The following is a 27788-nucleotide window of genomic DNA, read 5'->3' on the forward strand; positions in this document are numbered from 1 at the left end:
CTATAAGGGCTTCACTTTAAGCTCTACGGGTGAGGTTCTCAGTGTTCTCGATCTGTGAACAATTTTCGGCGTGATTTTTTTTTTATGATCGTGTATGTTGTAGCTATTTAGAACATCCTGCAAATTTTCAGAAAATTCCGAATAGTTTACAGTACCGAAAACTAGGTTCAAACATATTATTTTTCACGCACATATAAAAAAATTAATCACGTGTGCTAACTCCACCAACAAATTTATTTATTTATTTATATATTTATATTATACATCGACGATTTATACATTTATTGTAACATAAGGTAGATAAATAAATCATCTAGGGCCAGGTCCTCCATATGTCATGAGACGCCGAGACTTGCCTACAAATCCCCAATCTTGAACTAAATAAAAGTCAATATCAATAGAAACTTTTTCAGTGTTTTTAGCATCTTCCGGGTCATGAGCCTCATTTACAGTTGTTAATTTTCTACAATATGCATCATAACGGGTGTCCCCTTTTAGAAATAAACCAGAACCCATTGGAGGACCAGGTTGACCAACTGGACTGTAAGTCTCTCCTCCCCAGTCGATATATGTTGCTAAGTCTTTTAAGCCACTACTAAATATGCTTGATGGCCAATATCCAATTGGAATATTATAAATTCCAAGTTCAAGCCACCAATTCCCAGTAGTTCGATCCTATCAGATCATGTCAAAATGAACACCAGATAAGTTTTAGCAAAATATTCTAAAAGAAAGATTATTTGAAAGAAGAATGAATAATATCTTAATTTTGACATTTACCCTATAAACAAAGAAGTTGTATTCCCATGCAAAACCACCTGGGTGTTTTTCTGGTAGAACGTCATCTAGAGGAATGTCAGTTCTAACTATCACGAACCCTGGGCACATTGTATTAAAACAAGATAATCCACCTGCCTATAAAAGTAAAATTTACACATAAATTACACAAAAAAGGTCATGTTTGGCAAAATAAAACTTTTTTTAATGTTACTATATAATGAATTATATGTATACAAAACTCATTTTGCTAAGTGACAGTAAAAAATTATCAATTTTCATCAATTACACATTATAGAAAACAACATAACTAATAGCAAGAAAACTCCAGAAATAAACATATGTATATATATAGGAGAGTTACCTTAAAAAATGCGAATAATCGACTCTTATGATCACCATACAAAGTGGGATTAACCTGAATTAAAAAAAATAACAGATGAAACCTTATAATTTATTAAATAGTAATTAAAATGTACCACAAAAAATTGAGTTGAATTAATCCTCAACAAATAAAGATCTAGTAAGAAACTCACTGTCCAACCAACTCGAATGCTATCGTCTCCATTTTGTATTGTCATTTGACCAGAAGTATATTGTGAGCCAGTGACGTTATCAAGTGTATAAAAGCTTGCAGATGTAGAAGCTCCATTATACTTCTTGTTAGGATTAGATTTTGTTCGAACAATTGCATGCTATTATTCAATTTCAAATTAAATTATTCGTCAACCATGGAAAAAAATAATTAACATGTAAAAAAAAAAAAAATCAAAACCAATGTAGAATGCTTACATGAAAACCTTCAGCTTCAGGTGCAAGGGGACTAATTCTTGAGGAATAAGTCTTTGTAAACAATTTAGCCCTAACAAGTTCTTCTTTGGTATGTCTCCTTATTGGGACTGTTCCAATTGGACAACTTTTACCCTTAAATCCACTTTTTAATGATACTTGTCTTCCCCAATATGGACTCTCTTTTTCATTCATCATCACCTTAGGACGATAAGAAGGTTTCGTCTACACCATAAATATTTGCACATTATATAAAATAGGGTTTTGTTTGGAAAAATGACCTATTTTTTAAAGCATTTTGCACTATAGCCTACTTTTAATAATTCTTTGTAAAATGACTTCTCATAATTAAGACAGTTAGTCGAAAATTTAGACAGGTGGTCGAAAAATTCAAATAGCTGGTGTTATCCCCATTTCCTGCATGGGCTCTGGGCCTTCGTCTTGGCCCGCTATCAGAGGGCCATCTCGGCCCGTGGGCCTGGCCCAAGGTCTCTTGGTACGGAGAGTGTCCTAGGGGACAGGCATGGACCGGGGACTCGAGACTGGACCCGTGGGAGTGTCCGGGATGTGCCTCCGGGGGCGCCCTCAACGACGATGGTGCGGACGACGCCCCGAACACTCGGACCATCGCGGCCTACACGTCCTGGTCCCGGACCCTGATATGGTTCGGGCTTATGGTGAATGGAGCGGGCCAACGGTAAACGGACCTGGATCACCTGATTCCCAATTGAAGGGGCCAAGCGTCCAGGACCCTGAGGCCGCCTTATTCCGCGTGGGAGTTGTCCCCACTTTTCGCCTGTAGAAAGGGTCACCTCGGGATTGCACATTGATGTGTCAGGACTGCGCAGCCAAGTACTCTGACCGGTCTTGTCTCCTAAATCAGCCTCGTGACTCGAAGTGGTCAGAGCCAAAGCGTCGTTTTGTCGGGCGAGGCGTAGTTCTAAGGTCAACCTATTGGGCCTTAGCTGGTTTGAGTTTCATGTATTTTATATCTTTTTGTATTGGGCCTCCGCTACGGAAGGTCGCTCGTATCCGTTTCTCCGATGGGCCTGGGTTTGGTCCGGCCCAGATCCGGTATTCCCATCAGCTTATAAATATAAGCCACAGAGCACTGTAAAAGGGGGATTGATCTCACGAAAAAGACAGAAACTCTGTCAAAATATAGAGAGAAAACTCCATTGTAAAAGCTTCTTCAAGCTCTAATAACATAGACTTGTGGACTAAGGCTAATTAACGCCCTAACCACGTAAAAACCCTGTGTCAATCTTCTATTTCTGTTATTATTATCAGTAAATATTATTCATTAGTAGAGTTGCCGAAAATCTCGGTTAACAGCTGGTTAAAAATTTTAGACAACGGATCGAATTTTAGACAGATGCCATTTTACAAAAACTTATCAAAAGTATATCAGAGTACAAAATCACTTAAAAAAAAATCATTTTCACCAATTTCTCTATACAATATATATCTTTATATTATACAAAGTTACTGTAATATAATAAGTTCAGCAAAAAAAAAAAAAACCTGAAAATTGTAATTATGGTTCTTTAATGAAGGATGATCGAATGCTGGTTGTTTGTAAAAATCCACACAATCATAAATATCTCCACTTTGTACCTAAACAAATAACAAACAAAGTCATATATAAATATATATATATATATATATTCAATTTCTAGGATGAGATATGAAGATGAGTATAAAGTACTTTTATAGTCTTCACTGATGACTTGTTCAATCGCTCAAGTCGATTCTCTATCTCAAGCACTTCATCTTTTGATAATTTCATTGGTTGTTCTTCAGCCTTGCAGTAATATAAAAATGCACACACAATAGCAACTATGAAAAATCCCCTTATATCCATCTCTAAGTAGATAGATTTTATCTGCAGTAAAAATAAAATCGAATTAGCCAAAGAAGCAAAGTAAATCCAACAAAAAAAAAATCTGAGGAACTGAAGAGAGAAAATCATACATACCAGATAGAGATTGATATGTTGTGAGAGTGTTGATAATTAGAAGGAAGAGTGGAATTTATATAAAGAATAAATTATATGTAGCTAGGTCAAATACATATTTAATACTAATTTACGTTACAAAGTCCTTGACAGCTTTCTTCTATTTTGTTTTTCTTTTTAGGCAAAATTATTAAAAAAAAAAATCCAAATAAAGTGTAATGTAGATAACTACAAAATTTTCATACTGTCAAAGTTTATATGTATTCAAAATTTTCTTTTTACCTATTTAGACAAATACAAAAAGAAGACTTTACTTACTAATAATATTTGATAGAATGATATGTTGTGAAAGAGTTTCGATAGTTACAATGGTGAATGTGATTTTGGTATTTCCAATGAAGAACAAAATTTATGTCCAAAGAAAATACGTTACAAGTCAATTAAATATTACTTATGCTATTTTATATTATATTATACAATTAAATACTCTTTTACGTTACAAGTCAACAACTCTTTTTTTTTTTTGTCATTTATGAAAAGTACTACGTACTGTTTAACAAGTCAAAACTTCTTGAAAGAAACCTAGTGTAACGCCCTACATCGTATTGGTTTGTAGGACCAGTCGTCATTCCAGGAAGCAACCATAGTGATGTGGGGCGTTACACTTAATAAATAATTAAGCTCAAAAACTCTTTTGGGATTTTTCTAGCTAGCTAGTTTTGATAAAACAAAACGATTAAGTAAAAAGTTGGCTTTGAAAGAGATATCCATGCTTCGACCAATTTTGATTAGGCTTAAACTTTGAACCATTCGAAATTGTTTAAGTTAATTTTTTATATAAATATATATATCTTATCTATATAATCATCATATATCTTACCTATATATATAATATGATTATTTTTTATAATTGAAAACTGGTCATAGCTATTTGTATATAGTAAAACAGACTCAATCTAGCCATTACTTCAAAAGCTACTATAATATAATTTTTTTTTCATATTATTGTGATGAAGAGATCTAATTGCATGTTGACAAGGCAATGTACATTATGGTATCACCTATGATAAATAAATTATTAATTTTGTTTACATTTCATAAAGAGTCCTTGACACCTTTCTTCTATTTTGTTTTTATTTTTAGGCAAAATTATTAATTTTTTTCCCAAATAATTTGTAATGTAGATAACTACAAAAGAAAAAGAGTATTTTATTTATTTCTCCATCTTTCATACAAAATAGTTGGCACCTCAGTCGTATTACTTTCCCTGCATAGTGCAATGTGGATGAATACAAAAGAAGACTTGTTTACATTTCAATTTTTTTCTTCAAAAATATAATTTTTTTAAAACTTTTAATAAAATAGAGTTACCAACAAACATTTTATATACATAACACACGTACCATAGTTAACTATTTAAAGATTTTTTTTGTTGACAAAAGTTAACTATATACACTACAAAACACGAGACTTTTGCCGACGCATTTTTGCCCCGACAAAAGCTGTTCGAGCTTTCCCGACGCAAGATTGCGAACATCCGTCGATAATGAGACTTTTGCCGACGCAAAACGTACTGCGCTGGTAAAGGTATCTTTTAGCGACGTAAAACTACGCCGGGAAAACTACGGATGCGCCAACAAAAAAAATTGCCACGGGATTGTGAAAAACACTTTTGCTGGCGCAATTTGCCAAATTGTGCCGGCAAAATTTGTTGCTTTTAGTGGCACAAAGGTAGATATCTTTAGTGATGCTTTTTTGCACCAGTAATAATAGAATTTTTAGTGGCGCGTTTTTGTGCCGACAAAGGTGGATATCTTTAGTGACGTTTGTAAAATTATTTTTTTAATAATATTACTAATTTTATTTTCAATATATTAATATTAATTAAAAAATTTTGATTTTAATATATTAATAATTATTTAATTTTTTAGTAATATTATTTAATTAGAAATAAAATAAAAATTAAGATTTTATAAATAAAAAAATATTTATAACTATTAATGTTTATTATCTCTACCAAATATGAAAATATAAAAGTAGTTTAGTAAAAATCTCTAATCAATTAAACTTTAAATAAATAAAAAATTCTACAAATGGCAATTGCCCCGACATTTGGGAAGTTGATGAAGATGGTGCCCTCTTTGCGCCAATTGCCTTCAACCTAGGCAACCCCCAAACCCTTTCTTATAACGCGAGCGGGGCCCAAGGACATCCGTAACAATGTCCATATCAGGCGGGAACTGATCGTCGACATTATCGCCGACACAAGAAGCAACAGATGATACAGGGGCCGTACTCTGCAATGCTCGATGCTCGGTCATCTCAGTCTGGACAATAAAAAATACATATATCACATTCCAATATAACATTATTTGAAAACCTAACTTAGAAATTTTTAATATAAGTACATATAAAGTATAACTTTATTATCTATCTACCAACATCCTATCATTAATGACTGCAGACCAGTGATTGGAAAAGAATGTAATTAATTTTATTCCTGTATCAGGGAGCAAATAGGCTAAAGTTAATTTGGTCATGAAAATCCATATCTAAATCACAATAATGAAGTTATTGTTGATATATACAGTAAGAGCAGTTAATTCCATTAATGGGGAATTTATGTCTCTAAACATATACATAAAAAATATTTACATGTTTGCGATTTAGATATTAATTTTCATGAACAAACTAACTTAGCCCATAAGCTCATTGATACGAGGACAACATTAGTTACGTTTTCTTTTATCTTAGTTCACAATCATTAATCATAAAAATATTGGCACATAGATTATAAATATTTAATTGTTATAAATTTAATTAATAAGTAATTACTAATCAACACAAACCAATTTTTAAATTCTTCAATTTGTATTTGATTATTTACTTGATTAATAACAATTTTATTATATTTATATTTTACTTAATTATATTTTATTAAATCATTTATATTTTTAACTTTTTTCAATTACATAACATCTAATATTAATGTTAAAGTTATTTGTTAATTATTATGGTTGGTAATTTTATTTTATTTAAATTATAGTTAAAAATTAATTTTATATGTATTTTTTAATTATACTTAATCTTTTATTTAATTAATTATTAAACTTTTATTAATTTTACTAAGTCTAACAGAATTTGGACAGCATAACGACTATATTTCAAACTATTCCAAAATTTTTAAAACCTACAAATTAAACACATATATAACCATAATATTCTCAGATCATACAAAACATATATATACATTAAAAAATACATCAATTTACATATATACAAATATTTAACCACAAAAAACATATATCAAAACTGATTTTTTTATTAATACAAAAAAATTATTAAATACATATTTACAAACATATCACATTTAATATCAATTTTAAAATATAAACATACATTATTAATCTGATTTTTTTTAAGTTCATACTTTAACTAAAATACATATATCACAAAATACAATATAATAAATATTAACAAGAAAAATAAATAATTTAAATTAAAATCAAAATTTTATAGTGAGGGGCTTCGGCAGTGATCGGGGGGGCAATGGCCTCGGGTGTCGTTGGCAGTGGTCGAGTCTTTGTAAAAAAATTAAATAAATGATTAAAAAAATATTAATAAACTAATAAAAAATAAATTAAAATACCAAGAAAGGGGCGGCGGGGTGGAAGCAGTGGTGGTGGTGGCGTGATGGAGGCAGAGAAGCCAAGAGGGGGAGAGGGCATGGTGGAGGCGGTTAGGTGGGGGCGTGTGGTGGTGTGATGGAGGCGGAGAAAACGAAAGGGAGAAACAGAGATGGGCGGCTGGGGTGGTGGCGTGGGGGAGGGGACTGGGGTGGTGGCGTGGTGGAGACTGAGAGAAAAAAAGAGTTAGAGAGTTAGGGAATTTGAGAATGGAGGAATAAGATGGGGGCGGCTGGTTAAAATCTTGATGACTTTTGCCGGCGCATTTCGTTGCGCCGACAAAAGTCATCCATGTTGCCCCAATACAAAACGTTGTCGTTTCATTTAAGTGGACTTTTGCCGACGTAATTTATGACTTTTGCCGGCACAATGAAACACGCCGGCAAAAGTTTTCAGCTACCATGTGTGTTTTAAAAAAGCGAAGGCAGGAATTTTCCCGCTACATTTTTGCCAGCACATTTCGTCGAATTCGCCGGTGAAAATACTTTCACTGGCGCAATATTGCGCTGGCAAATGTCAACTTAAAAAGTCCGTAAATATCAACCGAATTTCCATGGTATAAGCAATCGTTATTAGTAAATTCAATCAATTACAAATAACATCCAAGAGCAAAAGTAATAAGATTAAATGAGTCACAAATTGCATGTATAAATTCGCTTCATTGCAAACCATATCATATCTCTAGCTAGAATATTAATATAAGCAAAGTCATTAAAAGTAACAGAAGAAAAACAAAAGTGTTATGATAGAAACATATACTCAACTTTTGGTTGTTGCCATTAAAATTAAACAGTTATTTTGAAAAAGAAAAAGTAATTGTTAAACATAAAAAGTAGTTAAATACATACTTTTAGATCTTGTATTTGTAAAACTTCGTTTTACAAAGAAAGAAAAGTAATTAAGAGAAGAAAGTGAGATACAATACAATGGTTACTATTTATTTTTTATAAATTTTCTTGGAAATACTATGAAAATTGTGGTATGAGAAGAGATGTTTATTTTATTGTTAATAAAGGATTGTACTAGTTTATTATAAGCATAATAAATGTTGTAAATTGATATGCGTTTTTGTATGCTGCTTTTGATTTTGCTTTGATACGATAAAGTAATAAGTGGTTGTTGGAAGAAAAAATTTCAAGTCTATCAAAAACATAAATACTAATAAATTTATTTTTTTCTTCATTAAAATGTTATTATTGGTGGTAATACAAATACAATAATGTAGAGAAGAGAAATCATCATCTAGGGGCCTGTACCGAAAACCTATACCACGACCCTCTGCTCCTCTACACCGTGCACCATTACTCTGACAGGGTACCAACGTAAGAACTTGTCCTTTGGGACCACCTTGTATCAGAGGCCATTAGAGCCTATCTATAAATAGGTTTTGACCCCTCAAATGAAGGGGTTGGAAAAATCATGTAACACCAGACTATTCTAAGAGCAATATACGAGTTTCTTCTATTGTTCACTTGCAATTTTTCTCTAAATTTCTACAAGTTCTTTTGAGTTCACAAGTCTCTTATTAAGTTCTTGAGTTTTCCATCCATATATTGTTGATGAGTTTCTGCCGTCAACAATATATATGGTAGCAGCAAGACACGGTTCCTTCAAGTATTAAAGGTTTAAGTGCCAATTGTAATATCTACTTTTACTAGTAAGGGTATTATGATAAATTGTATGACATTATATGTTTAATTATATGAATTATGATATGCATGATTTATGATGCATGTTCATTTATGTGTTCTGCCAAGCAATCCACTCACACGTGTTTCTTCAAGTATTAGGAGCCAAAGTGTATTAGAAGTTATGTATTGGGGGTAAAAGCATAATAAATGTTGTAAATTGATATGTGTTTTTGTATGCTGCTTTTGATTGTGCTTTGATATGATAAAGTAATAAGTGGTTGTTGGAAGAAAAAATTTCAAGTCTATCAAAAACATAAACACTAATAAATTTATTTATTTTTCTTCATTAAAATGTTATTATTGGTGGTAATACTAATACTAATACAAATACATTAATGTAGAGAAGAGATAGAAGAGAAATGATCAATCATCTAGGGCCGGGGCCCCCATATGTCATGACATGGCGAAAGCTACGTATAAATCCATGATCCTGAACTTGATAGAAGTCAATATCAATGGAAACCTTTTCTGTGTTTTTAGCATCTTCTTGGATGTGTGCCTCGTTTATAGTTGTTAATACTCTGCAATATGCATCATAACGACTATCACCTCTCAGAAGTAAACCAGAACCCATTGGAGGGCCAACTTGACCAGGCGGACTGTAAGTCTCTCCTCCCCATTCCACATATGTGGCCAAGTCTTTCAACCCACCGCTGAATATGCTTGATGGCCAGTACCCTATTTGAGTAGGGAAATTTGATAAATCATGCTTACATTAGCTTAATATTTAAAATTTGAACCAAAGTTAACCACCATATGATACAAATGCTCATCTTTCATTTAATACCAAAAATACCCTCATACATTTCCTCTCTATTCTCCCTCTTCCTCTCTACCTTTCATTTAATAGCTTAATAATTAAAATTTGAACAAAAGTTAACCACCATTTAGAATGTTGTTTAGATGTTGGATCTGTAGTTTGTTGGTATTTTTTGCTGTTTTTTTTAGTGAAAATCGTGTTCTGTGAAAACCTGCGTTTTTTTTTGTTCCTTGAGTTTTTTTCGAAATGCCCGATAGTGTCCGATAGAGGCCCGATTCGGGCACGATAGTTATTGAGTTTCAAGGTTAGGGATAAAGGTCCGATGACAACCCGATGGTTGCCCGATAGTCAAGGTTAGGGATGGTGGTACGACGGTATTACGATAGTGGGTACGATAGTGTGCAATACTGTAGTTATTTCCATAATGGGTACGATGATGGTACGATATTAGCACGATAGGTGTACGATAGAATTTGTTAAGTAGTTACTATAACATCGTAATTTTAGAATTTGTAGTGGGACGATATAGGTACGATGGTAGTACGATAATAGTTAGTTTCAAATTGTTAACTTACTTTGTCAATGGTACGATGATGGTACGACAGTGGGACGCTAGTGGGTACGATGGTGTATAATACTGTAGTTTTTGCCATAAATGTACGATGATGGTACGACATTAGCACGATAGGGCAACTATCGGGTAACCAAAACTATCGAGCAACCATCGGGTTTCCATCGGACCTTCATCCCTAACCTTGAAACTCAACAACTATCGTGCCCGAATCGGGCCTCTATCGGACACTATCGGGCATTTCGAAAAAAACTCAAGGAACCCAAAAAAAACGCAGATTTTCACAGAATACGATTTTCACCCAAAAAACTACAAAAAAATACCAACAAACTACAAATCCAACATCGAAACAGCATTCTAAATAGTGGTTAACTTTGGTTCAAATTTTAATTATTAAGCTATTAAATGAAAGGTAGAGAGAAAGATGGAGAATAGAGAGGAAAGGTATGGGGGTATTTTTGGTATTAAATGAAAGATGAGCATTTGTTTCATATGGTAGTTAACTTTGGTTCAAATTTTAAATATTAAGCTAATGTAAGCATGATTTATCAAATTTCCCTTTGAGTATGGTTCATTCCAAGCTCAAGCCACCAATTTCCAGTAATTTGATCCTATAAATATACATAGATATTACATCATGTGAAGTTAATGAGTACACAATAATTAATTTTTTACTTTAAATATTTTATTTTATTTACCCGATAAATAAAGATTTCGAATTCCACTGTTGGTGTGCTACCAGGATGAGCCTCTCCGAGAATTAAATCGTTTATAGGACGAGGATCAACTAAAACGAACCCTGGACACATCGTATTGAAACAAGAAAATTCACCAGCCTACAAACACATCGATCGATCGGTTACACAAAAATACAAAACGAATACGAATATTTTTTGAAAAATAAACATAAATATAGGACAATTATTCTATAGGACTTCACTTTAAGCCTTACTGGCCGATGGGGCTATCAGTGTTTCTCGACTCGTGAATAGTTTTTGGTGCAATTTTTTTTTATGAACGTGTATATTGTAGCTATTTAGAGCATCTGCAAATTTTCAGAAAATTATGAATAGTTTACAGTACATAAAATTTTCCGTGCGCATTAAAAAAATTAGTCACACGTGCAACAACACGTTTGAACTTAGTTTTCGGTAATGTAAACTATTCAAAATTTTCTAAAAATTTACAGGATGCTCTAAATAGCTACAATTAATATGTACGGTCATAAAAAAAATCGCGCTGAAAATTATTCACAGGTCGATAACACTGATAGTCCCACCAATAGGATTTAAAGTGAAGCCCTATAGGAGAATTCCCCCATAAATATATATAAGCTAACCTGGAAATATACGAAGATCCGATTTTTATTATCCCCGTAGATAGCAGGATTTACCTAATATATTATAGTATAATAAAAATCAATAAGTGAACAATAAATTTATTCGAAAAGCTTGAGAGAGTTGAATATCATAAATATTTAACAAACTTACTGTCCAACCAGCTTGGATGATATCAAGCTCATTATGTATTTTCATTCGACCAGCAGTATACTGTGAGTCTCCGACATTAGGCAGTGTATAAAAGCTTGCAAATGTTCCACCTCCATTGTACTTCTTAGCAGGGTCAGATTTTGTTCGAACCATCGCATGCTATTATATATTTAATTTCAAAATACGGGTACTGTATGAACATTATTGAAAACAGAGGATACCAAATAAGTAAATTTCCTTCAAAGAAATTAAAATGTAAAATGCTTACATGAAAACTATCATTTTCAGATGCAAGCTGGGACCTAATGATTCTCGAAGAATAGGCCTTTGTAAACAATTTGGCTCTGATAAGATCTTCTTTGGTACTTCTTCTTATTGGAACAGTTCCAGTTGGACATCTTTCACCCTTAGACTCACTATCTATTGAAATTTGTTTCACATTTTTTGGGAGTTGATTTTCATTATCCATCATCTTAGGGCGAGAAGAAGGTCTCATCTACACCATAAATGTAGAAAAAAAAAAGAAATAATTAATAATAATAAGTTATCAAAGAATAATAGTATTTGGGAAGAAAAAAAAACCTGAAAATCATAATTGTGGTTCTTTAGTAAAGGATGATCGAACGCAGGTTGTTTGTAAAAATCAACACAGTCATAAATGTCTCCACTTTGTACCTAAACAATAATACCAAACAAATTAGTCATTTATATATATTCAATATCTAGGATGGGATATGAAGATGAATATAAAGTACTTTTATAGTCTTGACTGAAGACTTGTTCAATCGCTCAAGTCGATTCTCAATCTCAATCACTTCATCTTTTGATAGTTTTATTGGTTGTTCTTCTGCCTTGCAATAATATGAAAGTGCACACACAATAGCAACTATGAAAAATCTCCTTATATCCATCTCTAAGTAGATAGATTTTGTCTGCAGTAAAAGTATAATCAAATTAGCCAAAGAAGCAAAGTAAATCCAACAAAACAAAAAAATCTGAGGAACTGAAGAGAGAAAATCATACATACCTGATAGAGATTGATATGTTGTGAAAGTGTTGATAATTATTGGAACGAAGAATGAAATTTATATAAAGAATAAATTTACGTTACAAAGTCCTTGACAGCTTTCTTCTATTTAATTTTTCTTTTTAGACAAAATTATTAATTTTTCCCAAATAAATACAAAAGAAAAATGGTATTTTATTATTTATTTCTCTCTCTTTCATGCAAAGTAGTTGGCACCTTAGTCAAAGTTTATAAGTAATATTCAAAGTTTCTTTTTTCCTATTTAGTCAAAGTTCATGCATAGTGATAGATACAAAAAGAAGACTGTGTACATTTCAATTTTTTTCTTCAAAAATATATATATATTTAGTTTATAATTGTGAGTGTACTCACTAATAGTATTTGATAGAATGATATATGTTGTTAAATTGCTTCGATAGTTACAATGGTGAATGTGATTTTGATATTTCCAATGAAGAATAAATTTATGTCCAAAGAAAATACATTACAAGTCAATTTTAAATATTACTTATATATGCTACTTTTACGTTACAAGTCAACAACTCTATTTTTTTTTCTTTTTTTGTCATTTATGAAAAATTAAAATACTACTGGTCAACAAGTCAAAACTTCTTGAAAGAAACCAAATATATAATTGAGCTCAAAAAAGTCTTTTGGGATCTTATTATTATTATTTTGCTGAAGATAACACAATCTAGTTATATAGTTTCTAATGGCTCGATATATATATATAATCTTGGATTTACTTATTGTTATTTCTAAATATATCTCATTTGTCTCATCAGTGACTTAAAAATGGAAACGACTTAAAGTAAAAATTTGAATTCAAACTCTACTAAATTATAAGAAGAATATTTGTAGCAAAATTTCATATTCTTTTTGAGTTGGCGTACCTCTAATTTCAATAAAATTTTTTGATGACAATATACCTCTATAGTTACATTTCATTTGCAGCGGTTCAATTTAAATCGACAAGTGCCGGCTAAAACCAAGTGTCAACGTGCTATTGAGCCACATGTTGTTCGCGTGTCCAAAATTTAATGACGTGTATTACACCTAATATTTTTACTTCAAAAAATACTTAAAATTGATAATATATATAAAATACTTTTTAAAAATAAATTGAATTAATTAAAAAAAAATTAAAAACTAAACCTAAAACTAAAGTAAATTTAATTAATTAATTAAACTTATATATCTCTCTCTACCTCATTCACCCTCTCAGCCCAAATATCACCCTAATATTTTAAGGGTTTATACATTTTTAGACTCTGTATTTTTTTCTATTGCCTGTTTTGGACCTTGTGTTTTGACAAATTACTTTTTGGACCCTATGTTTTGTAAAATGGTTAAAATAGAACCCTAAACCCGATTTTGGTCAATGTTTTCTCAACTAAAATCACAAATAATTTACCAAACTAACAATTCAGAACAAAAATAAAATTATTCTGCTTTAAAACTGTGTTGTTATATTCAATGTTTTATTCATCAAAATTGAGTTTAGGATTCTATTTTAATCATTTTACAAAATATAGGGTTCAAAAAGTAATTTGTCAAAATACAGGGTCCAAACAGGTAATGAGACAAAACACAGGGTCAAAAAAAGTATATAAACCCATATTTTAATTGAAAGGTAATTTTTATTCTTTTGAAGCAAAAATCTTCAACATCAAATTGGAAGAAGAAAAAAAAAAAGATAATTAACTTAAATATATATATTTTTTTTGACATAACTTAAATATTTTATTTTAGTTACCCGATAAATAAATTTTTTGAATTCCTTTGTAGGTATACACATCAGTTACACAAAACTACATTTCGAAAAGGAAGAAATCTTCAAAGTATATAAATATATATATATATATATTATAACATAAGTTAACCTAAAAATATATGAAGGCTCGAGTTATGTTATCCCCATATAAAGTAGGATTTACCTAATATATGATAGTATATAAATTAATAAGTGAACAAATATTCTAATAAGTAAATACAGTTTCTCTCATCTTGACAGGCCACAACCACTAGGTCCTTTGCTTTTCCTCCTCTTGGTTTTGGAGGAGCTGGCTGGGCCTGGCGGGCTTGCTTCGAACTGGGCTGGGCTGGTGGAGTGCTGGCTGGTGGAGCAGCTGAAGGAGGTGCAAGGGAGACGATTGGGCCTAGTGGGCTGTCGTGGGCCATGGGAGCAATGGGCTGTTGAAGGCTGCTGGCAGCAGGGGCTTCGGGTGGGAGCTGGCTGGGTTTGGCTGCTGGCAGGTGCGGCTTCAAGAGGTGCTGGTGGCTCCAGGCGGCTCCAGGTGGCGGCTCCAACGGCTCCATGAGGCAAGAGGTGGGCTGGTTGGGCCTTTGGACAAAAACACCAAATCTCTTACTTTTTCTTGAAGAATACCACTTTTTCCTTCATTTTTCTTGCTTTCAAGAGCCACAACTGCAATAATTTTCCTACAAAATAATTAAATCGTAATCAAATAATTTCTATTATAAAATAAGTCTTAATAATTCTTTGAAAATATTAATTATAACTTAATTTATATTTAACATTTAAGCTCAATAATACAACATTTTTTTTACCTCAAATTAAACAACAATAATTCAAATAACTACAACATTTTACAACAAAATAACTATAAAAACACACAAAAATATATAAAATCAAAATAAACCCAATAAATTCAAAATTACTTTAAAACTTAATAAATCAATTAAAAACTCAAGAATCAAGCAGCAATTAGTACATAAAAAGTGGTAAAATAACTCTATTTTGTAGAGTTATCAACTATAGTGGAGAATATATTGTAGTTATATATCTTGAAAAGTAACATAAATATAGGACAATTATTCTGTAGGGCTTCACTTTAAGCCCTACCGGTGGGGCTCTTAGTGTTTCTCGACTCGTGAATAGTTTTCGATGCAATTTTTTTTATGACCGTGTATATTGTAGCTATTTAGAACATCCTGCAAATTTTCATAAAATTTTGAATAGTTTACAGTACATAAAATATTCCGTGCGCATAAAAAAAATTAGTCACGCGTCCAACAACATGTTTGAACTTAGTTTTTGCTACTGTAAACTATTCGAAATTTTCTGAAAATTTACAGGATGCTGTAAATAGCTACAATTAATATATTCGGTCATAAAAAAAATTGCGCAAAAAACTATTCACGGGTCGAGAACACTGATAGTCCCACCAGTAGGACTTAAAGTGAAGCCCTATAAGAGAATTCCCCCATAAATATATGTAAGCTAACCTGGAAATATACGAAGATCCGATTTTTATTATCCCCGTAGATAGCAGGATTTACCTAATATATGATAGTATAATAAAAATCAATAAGTGAACAATAATTTTATTCGAAGAGCTTGAGAGAGTTGAATATCATAAATATTTAACAAACTTACTGTCCAACCAGCTTGGATGATATCAAGCTCATTCTGTATTTTCATTCGACCAGAAGTATACTGTGAGTCTCCGACATTAGGCAGTGTATAAAAGCTTGCAAATGTTCCACCTCCATTGTACTTCTTAGCAGGGTCAGATTTTGTTCGAACCATCGCATGCTATTATGTATTTAATTTTAAAATATGAGATATCATATGAACATTATTGAAAACAGATGATACTAAATGAGTAAATTCCCTAAAAAGAAATTAAAATGTAAAATGCTTACATGAAAACTATCATTTTCAGGTGCAAGCTGGGACCTAATGATTCTCGAAGAATAGGCCTTTGTAAACAATTTGGCTCTGATAAGATCTTCTTTGGTGGTTCTTCTTATTGGAACAGTTCCAGTTGGACATCTTTCACCCTTAGACTCACTATCTATTGAAATTTGTTTCACATTTTTTGGGAGCTGATTTTCATTCACCATCATCTTAGGGCGAGAAGAAGGTCTCATCTACACCATAAATGTAGAAAAAAAAAAGAAATAATTAATAATAATAAGTTATCAAAGAATAATAGTATTTGGGAAGAAAAAAAACCTGAAAATCATGAATGTAGTTCTTTAGTAAAGGATGATCGAACGCAGGTTGTTTGTAAAAATCAACACAGTCATAAATGTCTCCACTTTGAACCTAGACAATAATACCAAACAAATTAGTCATATATAGAAATATTTATATATATATTCAATATCTAGGATGAGATATGAAGATGAATATAAAGTACTTTTATAGTCTTGACTGAAGACTTGTTCAATCGCTCAAGTCGATTCTCAATCTCAATCACTTCATCTTTTGATAGTTTCATTGGTTGTTCTTCAGCCTTGCAATAATATGAAAGTGCACACACAATAGCAACTATGAAAAATCTCCTTATATCCATCTCTAAGTAGATAGATTTTGTCTGCAGTAAAAGTATAATCAAATTAGGCAAAGAAGCAAAGTAAATCCAACAAAACAAAAAAATCTGAGGAACTGAAGAGAGAAAATCATACATACCTGATAGAGATTGATATGTTGTGAGAGTGTTGATAATTGGAACGAAGAGTGGAATTTATATAAAGAATAAATTATGTAGCAATATTTACGTTACAAAGTCCTTGACAATAACTTTCTTCCATTTAGTTTTTCTTTTTAGGTAAAAGTAATATTTTTTTTCCTAAATAAAGTGTAATGTAGATAACTACAAAATAAATCTTCTTTATAATTTAAAAAAATTGTCAAATAAAGTGTAATGTAGATAACTACAAAAAGAAAAAAGGGGTATTTTATTTATTTCTCCCTTTTTCATACTCAGTCAAAGTTTATATGCATTCAAAATTTTCTTTTTACCTATTTATTAGACAAATACAAATAGAAGACTGTGTACTTACTAATAATATTTGATAGAATGATATGTTGTGAAAGAGTTTCGATAGTTACAATGGTGAATGTGATTTTGATATTTCCTATGTCCAAAGAAAGTACCTTACAAGCCAAATTAAATATTACTCGTGCTATTTTTTAATTTTTTTGAAGAATATTATTAATTATACAATTAAATACTCTTTTACGTTACAAGTCAACAACTCTTCTTTTGTTGTTGTCATTTATGAAATATACTACGTACTGTTCAACAAGTCAAAACTTCTTGAAAGAAACCTAATAAATAATTAAGCTCAAAAACTCATTTGGGATTTCTCTAGCTAGCTAGTTTTGATTAAACAAAAGGATTAAGTAAAATGATATTATTCAAAGTTTATAAGTAATATTATTCAAAGTTTCTTTTTACCTATTTAGACAAAATTCGTATTACTTTCCCTGCATGCATAGTGATAAATACAAAATTATTAACTTTTCCCAAATAAAATTTAATGTAGATAACTACAAAAGAAAAATGATATTTTATTATTTATTTCTCTCTCTTTCATGCAAAGTAGTTGGCACCTTAGTCAAAGTTTACAAGTAATATTCAAAGTTTCTTTTTTCCTATTTAGTCAAAGTTCATGCATAGTGATAAATACAAAAAGAAGACTGTACATTTCAATTTTTTTCTTCAAAAATATATATTTTTTAGTTTATAACTGTGAGTGTACTCACTAATAATATTTGATAGAATGATATATGTTGTGAAAGAGTTTCGATAGTTACAATGGTGAATGTGATTTTGATATTTCCAATGAAGAATAAAATTTATGTCCAAAGAAAATACATTACAAGTCAATTTTAAATATTACTTATATGCTATTTTTTTATATAATTAAATACTCTTTTACGTTACAAGTCAACAACTCTATTTTTGTCCCTTTTTTTTTTTTTTTATCATTTATGAAAAATTAAAATATTACTGGTCAACAAGTCAATACTTCTTGAAAGAAACCCAATATATAATTGAGCTCAAAAAAGTCTTTTGGGATTTATAGTCAAAAGGGTGGAGACCTAAACATTGACAGTATATAAATACCTTAACACAATATTATTATTATTATTTTCTTTTTTGCTGAAGATAACACAATCTTATTAATTAGCTCTCTAGTTATATAGTTTCTAATGACTCGATATATAATAATAAATCTTTAATGTATATATGCTATTTACTTATTATTATTTCTAAATATATCTCTTTTGACTCATAGTGATTTAAAAATGGAAACGACTCAAAGAAAATATTTAAATTCAAACCTACTAAATTATAAGAAAGAATATTTGTGGCAAAACTCCCTATTCTTTTCGAGTTGGCGCACCTATATAATCCCAATAAAACAATTGACGACAATACCCCTATTGTTACATTTTATTTGCATCCATTCAATTTGAATCGATAAGTGTCAGCTAGAACCACGTGTCAATGTGCTATTGAGCCACATGTTGTTGGCGTGCCCAAAATTTAATGATGTGTATATTACACCTAATTTTTTACTTCAAAAAATACTTAAAATTGAGAAGATCAGAGCTCGGATGCTCGCTTCTCAGAGCAGACAAAAAAGTTATGCTGATCTGAAATGCAGGAACGTGGAGTTCCAAGTTGGAGACTATGTCTTCCTTAGAGTCTCACTATGAAAATGGGTGAGGAGATTTGGGAAGAAGGGGAAGTTGAGCCCTAGATTTGTAGAACCATTACAGATCCTGGAGAGGATCGATTAGGTGGTCTATGGGTTGGCCTTACCTTCGACATTGTGGCCTTACCTCTGACATTGTCGACCGTACACAATGTATTTCATATTTCGACACTTCAGAAATACGTATCTGACGTGACTCATGTATTGAGTTACGAGGATCTAGAGCTTCAGGCAGATCTCTCCTATGAGGAATAGTCAGTCCAGATACTAGACAAGAAGGAAAAGGTCCTGAAGAACAAGACTATACCTTTGGTTTAGGTATTATGAAGGAACAACAAGGTTGATGAAGCGACTGTTGAGAATTGTGCCCTTAAAGCAATTTTAATAAACAATGATTTTAATGAAATAAATAAATGAATTGAATTATTGTATATATGTAGCTTATGTACTATATTATTCCTAATAATATTAAGTAAATATCAGAAAATTCTCAAGTTCATATATGTGGTCTCAATCTCATATTGTTATGAGAGGATCGAGAATGAGATAATGAACTTAAATAGTTCGTAGTAAAATAATGTTATGGAATCTTTAGATTAATTACTGTTAGTACGGTCCACTAGTATTATGAATATATGTGACCTAGATCCGGGTTACTAGTGTAATAGGACACTTTAGTGGAGGTATTTTGCATGCTGAGAGTATGTAGAACTGGACCAGATGTGATTTAATAATACTTGTTTAAATACAGTTTCGTAGTATTATAAAACACATCAACTAATGATCATATACAAACTGATCTTAATTCTGAAGTTACTATGAACTCCTATATATGTTACTTGATCCTTTGATTCATGCGTTACGGTTTGTCAGAATGATCAGGCTAAGAACTATTGTTTTGAGGACTCAATGATGTATATGACTGGGGACATAGCTTAACAGATATGGAATATATATTGTAGTGCCCCAAATTCCCTAATAGGGATTAAGACCTTGATTAGGAGGCCGGGAGGGCCATAATTGATTTATTATGTTATTAAATGGTAATGTGCATGTTTATGTGAATAATATTATAATATGATGTTATATGCATGTATGTGGGCCCACATTTGGTTATTAGGGTGTTTTGGTAATTTGGCATGTTGATGACATATTTGTATATTTGGGTGCATATTGTGATTTGTGAATGAGATTGCATTATTATGGAGATATATTCGAGCTATTCGGCATGAGACGGTCCTATATAATGGATTAGCGGTTTTGTCATAACGGGGTCAATTATTGAGTTATGAGGTGTTATTTGATGATAAATTGAGAGTTATTGAGATCAGGAGGAAATTCTGGGAGTTTTGACTATAATGTCCCCGGGGGAGTTTTGGGACCCCGAGCATTAGGTTTTATTTGAAGTTACTTAAGCTTGAAGTAGCTTGTCAGATAGAACCGTATGTTAGAAAACATTTCCTCTCTCCTTCGTTAGCTCATTTTACCGTTCGAAGCCTTTTTGAAGAAATCTCGAGTTCTAAGAGTCGGAATCAAGCGAGGATCGAGGCATATCGATCTTAGGGAAGATTAGAAGCTTCTTAACCGAAGGATTTGACGGAAAACAACCCAATCGAAGGTAATCTAAGTTTTAAGATTTTAAAGTTTTTAAGCTTAGAATTGGACTTTGTGAATCGTTGAGTTTTTGGTTCGTTTGAGCCTTGGGTTTTGATGGTTTTGGACCATTGGGAAGCTTGGGAACTTTGATTTGATGATTTGGTAATGTTTAGGCATGATTTTGGAGGCTTTGGGATGTTGAAAATCGTGTTTGGGGATGACTCTGGGTTGGGGGCCGCGACCCTTGCTCGAAGAAGCAGGTGGCTGAGATTGTGCTTGCTTGGCCCCGCGGCCCTTGCTTCAGGAATGGCTGGGGGCTGCGGCTCTTGGGCAGTTTTGAGCCCGTTTGTGTGTTTTGACCCCGGGAACATAGTTTTAGGCCTCGGGATTGTTCCTACTACCCAGATTAGTAGGGATTGATGTTGTAATACCCCAAATTTCCTAATAAGGTTTAGAACCTTGATTAGGAGGCCGGGAGGGCCATAATTTATTTATTATAGTATTTAATGATTATATGCATGTTTACGTGAATTATATTATTATATGGTGGTGAATGCATGCATATGGGAGTATTTATTATTATAAGGGTATTTTGGTAATTTGGCCGCTGTGGGCATAATTGTGTATCTTGGGTGCATGGTTGTGATTAATTAATATAGCCACATTATAAGGTGGATTGGTTCGAGCTATTCGGCATGAGACGATCATGAGATGTAAGTGTTCGGTCTAGTCATAACGAGTTTAAGTTCGGGGCTCGGGGTGAGTCTCGGGGTCATTTTGATGACTAGTGCATTACCGGGAATTAAAGGGTAATGGGATAAGATTTATTGGTATTTGGGAATATTGAGAATAGCGAGAAATGGAGAGTGTTAATTATAATTAACGAGATAGGCAAGAAATGACGGTTTTACCCTCAGAAGCCTTTAGAGGGATTTATTTAGCCTAGGGGCATTATGGTCTTTTGATCTTAAGGATTTATATCAGCTTTTTGAGTGTTTAGAAGACTGTGGAAAAATAGAATAAAACAGAGCCCATCCTCATCTCTTCCTTTCTCTCCTGTACAAGGTTTCTCCTTCATCTTCCTTTCAAATTTTTGAGAGTCAATTGAAGAACAAGCTAGGGAAATCAAAGCTTGGGGACTTTAGACTTAGCTCAGCTATTGGGGAGGATTCAAACCAGCTTAAGGTAAGGAATTGAACCCGAGTTTTGAGCTATACTCTGTTTCTTTCTATTAAGTTTCAGTTAAGGATTTTAATGTGTTAGTTGAGAATTAAAGGAAGTTTAGTTAAGGTTTAACTGGGATTATGATGAGGGTGAGTTGTAGATGATGTTTGGTGGTTGAATTGGGTGTTAGGTTGGGGTTTGAGACAGGTTTGAAGGGCTGGTTTCAAGGGAAAACGCAGGGGAAAGATTTCAGGTGCGTACTGTCATTTTTGCCTAGTTTGGGCTGGGCGCCGTGGCCCTTGGCGTCTGGCAGGGAAGTCTGCCTCTGTTGGAGGGGCGCGCCGCGGCGCAGCTGGGGAGGGCCGCGACCTATTAGGGCATTTTTGGCCAAAATTGTGTTTTTAGCTTACGGATGCTTACCATAGGCCTCGGGGTTGATCCTACTACTTGGTTAAGTGTGGATTGATGTCTCGGAGGCTAGATATTGGTTTGGGAACTTATGTTGATCATTTTTATTGATGGTATCCTATATTTGGTTATGACTAGGTGACCGCTAAAGGACTAAAAGTTGATCGTTCTCAAGGGTCGTTCTTTAAATCATTCTAACTCGAATCTAAGGTAAGAAAACTGCACCCTGTGTATATGTGACATGCATGACTATTATTGATGCATGTTGGTTGATTATTGAGTATGACATGCATGGCTAATATTTGTGCATGTTGGATTGTTGGATATATTGCATATGATGCATGAGAAACATGTGATTAGGACATGCTTTGTATATTGGGTATGATATTGTTCAGAGCTTGAGCCTATGTGGTTGTGCATGGTCCTAATTGTACTAGTATTTGTTTAGTAAGCATGCTGAATACCTTGTTTATGGATATTGAACATGTGATATATGTTGGTGGCATGACTTACTTGTGTATGGCACTGACTAGTCAGGGACCGACTCTAAAGTCGAAGAACATGCATTGAATGACTCTATGGCATTAATGCTAGACCGACCCTAGGGTCGAAGAACTTATAAGCGCTTGCCTGGTCTATGACCAGATGTATTCAGCCAAGGTATATGACCCCAGTGACTGTTTGTCACATGGCTGGGGGACGCTGTCCTTAGTTACGACTCTAGAGTCGGGAGGATGGTTATGTTGGTGACTAATCACCATGCACCTATCCTGATCGAACTTATGAAGGAACCACTTATCAATTAAGCCCTGGTGACCCTATCATCACATGGCTAGAGGGAGTTGTACCCACTTCTGTGACTTTTGGCTATTGTCACCTATCTGTTTTGGACCGTTGGTCCTGAATGGTTATTATGATTACTGTTGATATTATATCATGTTATATTGTGTTTTCTTGCTGGGCTTCGGCTCACGGGTGCTATGTGGTGCAGGTAAAGGCAAAAGAAAGCTGGACCATCCTTGAATTGGAGAGCTTAGGTGATGACGTGTACATATGCAGCTGCTCGTCCGCCACGGCCGAGGTTTAAAGTGGAACTAGGGTTGAACCCTGTTTTGCCGCTTAGAACGGCCTGTTGTAAATGCTTTTCTGTAATAGACTCTAAAACTATGTTTTTGGGATCCCAATGTATATATTAAACGTTCTAGTGAAACGTTACATCTTAACCAAAATGTTTAATCCGTAAACTGCTAATCATACTTAGTTACACGTTTTTGGCCAAATGACTCGATTAGCAAGTTTAGCACTGTTTACAAGGCACACTGTAACGGTCCCTGGAGTTGGGGCGTTACAACTTTGTATCAGAGCAAGCCAAGGTTTATGGTTCCTGAAGACAAGCTGGGCATGTACACTCATCACTGAAGATAGCTTCACTCAAGGAATGGTAACTATTTCTGTAGTTATGTGCATAGTTGCTTAAATGGAATATAAATGCTTTACTTGCACAGTGTATTAGGGAGCATGAGATTTTGATAGAGTCTGGCTCTTGACTATATGATTATATGCTCCATGGAAATGTTTATGAGCATGATCATATGATTACCTGCTCTGTGAATATATATATATATAATTGTGATATTTGCATGCTGGAGTTGAGACAGGGTGTGAATGTTTGAAGAGCAGGGAATATGAGTAATGTATGAATGCCATGGGCATGTTTGTAGCACTGCAAGTGATTTATGATTGTGGTGTGGTAAGATTTATTCCGTGGGGGAAAGCCTTTGATATGCTTATTGTGATTAATGGATCAAGTTATTGACTGCAGATTTAATCAGCAGGGTTATATTCAAGGCAGATTATGAGGACTGGTGATAGTTATACAGGGGCTGGGAGTTACAGCCAGGGTATTAGTTCTTCGTCTACATCCCTGAATGTTTAGCAGACGCTTACAGACAGACTTGCAATTAAGATTGCAGAGGCATGAGGAAGAGATCAGGTATTTGAAGCAACGACGGAGTCTGTTGGGGAGTACCTCTTCCTCTTAGGGGTGAACATCGGTCGGTTTGGGCGGTTTTTTCACAAAAAAAAAATCCAGAATTCGGTTTTCGGTTCGGATTGGTGCAATCCAAAAACCGACCGAACCAAACCAGTTTAAAAAAAAACCGACCGTTTTGGACCGCGGTTTGGTCGGTTAAACCGACCAAACTGAATTGATTATTTTATTTTATTTTATTTTTTTTTTTTTAAAAGTTTTAGTTAAAAAATTAAAATTTTTGGATTGTTAGAATCCATTTTTGTATGTTTTTAAAACATAAATATATAGAACATAATTACATTTACAAGTACCTTAAGTTTTTTTTTTTTTTATTATTAAAATTTTTAATAATTAATAATTATATAATATTATATTATTATTTTATTGTGTTCGGTCGGTTTCGGTTTCTTTGGTCGGTTCACCCAAAATTTTCAAACCGACCGAACAGTGGCGGTTTGCACCGTCGGTGGTTTTTTCGGTTTTCGGTTTAAACGGTTTTGGTTTTTTCGGTGTTCGGTAGGTCGGTGTACACGGTTTTTCGGATTTTATGCTCAGCCCTACTTCCTCTGCTATGCCAAGGGTGGCATCAGTTTCAGCTCAGCCTAGGGTTATATAGTTCATGGATTGAAGGAAGCTCCATAGTTCGGGAAGTATTTTTGCCAAGCGAAAAAATTCGATGGACAAAAGTCTATTAGTACTGTAGTTCTTGAGGAAAAAAAAAGTATTTTGTCCAATATAATACGACAAAATAGATGAGAAACGACAAAGAAAATAAAAGATTAAATAAATACTAAGCTTCAGCTGCATCACAAAGAGTCTGAACAGAAGTATTATAATTAAGTTATATAATTTTTATAGTGTATGTTAGTCGGGCTACCCAAATGAACCCAATCATATCAAAATATGTAACAGTGCTCTATCCATATCCATAGCGGACAACCCTTCATATTGCAACCTCAAAACATAAGAAAAAAATTCCAAAATAAAAAAATCTAAAAATTAAATTGGAATGTATTAAAAAATTTGGGCAAAAAAGTTTTAAAAAATATTATCTTCTCATGCTACAGAAGAAACAATGGTATTTTTGAAAAACAAAATCAAAAAGTGTTATTTTTCCAAAACTGTCAGACAAAAGTAGTATTTATGAAAACTAGTATCATCTTCAACCTATATCCAAAAGGGGAAGAACCTATATATATATATATATATATATATCCAGATTTTAAAGAGCCAATGATGTAAATTTGATCACCCAAAAATTTTTAACATTATTTTCTATAAAAATAATTAAAATCAAATTTTAATTTTGCTTAAACTGAGTTTGGTGATAAGTTTGCTTGAATATTAATGTGACTTTGATCTTGATAATTTTGCAATTGCTTGTTGATAACTTATTCATGGGTTCAAGATATTCATTCATGTTCATGTGGGTCTGTTGATATTAATGGTTGAGTTAGATAATGCTCTTTTTTGGTATAATATAGGACTAAATTTGCAAGAAAAAACGATGGAGACAAAAGAAAAATAAAACATAATAATTTTCCCTTTTTTTTTTTATTAAAATCATTCGAGTTTTTATTTGATTTAGAGAGAGAGAGAGTGAGAGTGTGAGGACTGCTTATCTAGGAGTTTAGATCATATATATATATATATATGCATGGAGTGTAGTGTACGTATTCATCACTATAAACTAAGGAATATTCATATTAATAAGTAATAGTATATATAGCTAATCTATATATAATGAATATATGGCTAATAGAGTGAAGTGGAGAGTGAGAGAGTGTGAGGACTGATCGAGGAGATTCGATCATATATATCTATATATATGTATATATATAACTATATATATACATAGTTGTATACTCAACCACAAATATATAGTTAAATCACTCCTCGTCCTCAAACCTCAAACCTCCTATATATATACACACATAGGAATAAATTAATTAAAACGTAACTATAATATAACATTAATTCTATACAGAAACATATATAGTATACATTTATGTTATAATATATATAAAAAATTCTATGTGTATACGTGAATAATTCTATAATTGTAACATTATAACATAATAAATACTATATAGTGTTATATATATATATATATAGTATTACTTATTTATATGAATATTCCTTCGTTTATATTGATCAATACGTACACTACATGCACATATTCCTCACACTCACTCTCCACTTCACTCTATTAGCTATATATTCATTATATGTAGATTAGCTATAAATATATATATAGTATTGCTTATTAATATGATAATATTCCTTAGTTTTTATAATGAATAATACGTACACTACACTATTATATACATATATATATAGAAATATATATGATCTAATCTCCTCTCATTCTCCACTTAACTCTATCAGCTATATATATATATATATAGTATAACTTATTAATATGAATATTCCTTAGTTTTTATAATGAATAATACGTACACTACACTCCATGCATGCACATATTATATACATATATATATATATATACATATATATGATCTAATCTCTTCTCATTCTCCACTTAAGTCTATCAGCTATATATATATATAGTATAACTTATTAATATGAATATTCGTTAGTTTATAGTGATCAATACGTACAATTCACTCCATGCATATATATATATGATCTAATCTCCTCGATAATCAGTCCTCACACTCTCTTCCTCTCCCTCTCCTCTCCATTTCACTCTCTCCCTCTGCCTCCTTCTTCCGCCGCCTTCCGCCGCCGCTGCCGCCACCGCCGCTCCAGTTATATATCTGCAATGGGTACGTATATAACTATATATTATTCTTGATATTGAATGGCTTTGGTATTGATATTTGATAGCAATTGTGTACGTATATAACTATAACTATCTGTAATGTATTGATATTTGATAGCAATTGTGTACGTATATAACTATAACTATCTGTAATGTATTGATATTTGATAGCAATTGTATATATATATATATATATATAAATATATAATATATAGATAATTTTTTTACTCCATTATTATCTGTACAGAATATTAATTAAGAATGTGGACTAATCACTTGGTACCAACTCCATAATGTTATTATTACTGATCAGTTGTGCTTATTATAGCATTTTCTGTTATGTATTCATAACAGTATATATATATATTTATACAATTTTTTTTTTTTTTGCAGCAAAGATGACTACACTTATTTATGCTATGATATTGTTGGTGCTTTCTGCTACTACTGGCTTAGCACAAATTGCTGAACAAAATAATAGCAATGATACTTTCTACATCAGTGGAAAGATTGTTATTATGACAATTGGTATTATAGGAGCAATACTCCTAACTTTACTAATTTCATATATTTAT

The 27788-nt window shown here is 32.5% G+C and overlaps 1 protein-coding gene and 1 long non-coding RNA gene across 2 annotated transcripts; both read right to left on the reverse strand.

Moving 5' to 3' along the window:
* Positions 1–309: 309 nt before the first annotated feature.
* LOC133792670 (uncharacterized) lies at positions 310–15067 on the reverse strand. Its single transcript, XM_062230577.1, has 15 exons — positions 14771–15067; positions 12477–12653; positions 12304–12396; positions 11990–12217; positions 11722–11880; positions 11571–11624; positions 10971–11067; positions 9364–9578; positions 3275–3451; positions 3091–3183; positions 1570–1791; positions 1314–1472; positions 1142–1195; positions 781–915; positions 310–675 (listed from the first exon to the last, which is right to left on the reverse strand). The coding sequence occupies exons 1-15, from the start codon at positions 15065–15067 to the stop codon at positions 310–312; spliced, it is 2526 nt and encodes an 841-aa protein (XP_062086561.1).
* Positions 15068–15999: 932 nt separating this feature from the next.
* LOC133790165 (uncharacterized) lies at positions 16000–16507 on the reverse strand. The gene is made up of 3 exons (XR_009873938.1): positions 16418–16507; positions 16149–16307; positions 16000–16051 (listed from the first exon to the last, which is right to left on the reverse strand). It is a non-coding gene; the product is annotated as an uncharacterized LOC133790165 (long non-coding RNA).
* Positions 16508–27788: the final 11281 nt, after the last annotated feature.

This window comes from Humulus lupulus, chromosome 7 (genome assembly GCF_963169125.1).
Source record: "Humulus lupulus chromosome 7, drHumLupu1.1, whole genome shotgun sequence".
In the NCBI taxonomy this organism is placed as follows: Eukaryota; Viridiplantae; Streptophyta; class Magnoliopsida; order Rosales; family Cannabaceae; genus Humulus; species Humulus lupulus.

Coding starts and splice junctions, on each gene's coding strand:
- LOC133792670 (XM_062230577.1), bottom strand. CDS start 15,067: ATGGAGCCGTTGGAGCCGCCACCTGGAGCCGCCTGGAGCCACCAGCAC. Junction 12,397..12,476: donor CTTCAGTCAAGACTATAAAA/GTACTTTATATT, acceptor ATTATTGTTTAG/GTACAAAGTGGAGACATTTA. Junction 676..780: donor ACAACTTCTTTGTTTATAGG/GTAAATGTCAAA, acceptor ATGATCTGATAG/GATCGAACTACTGGGAATTG.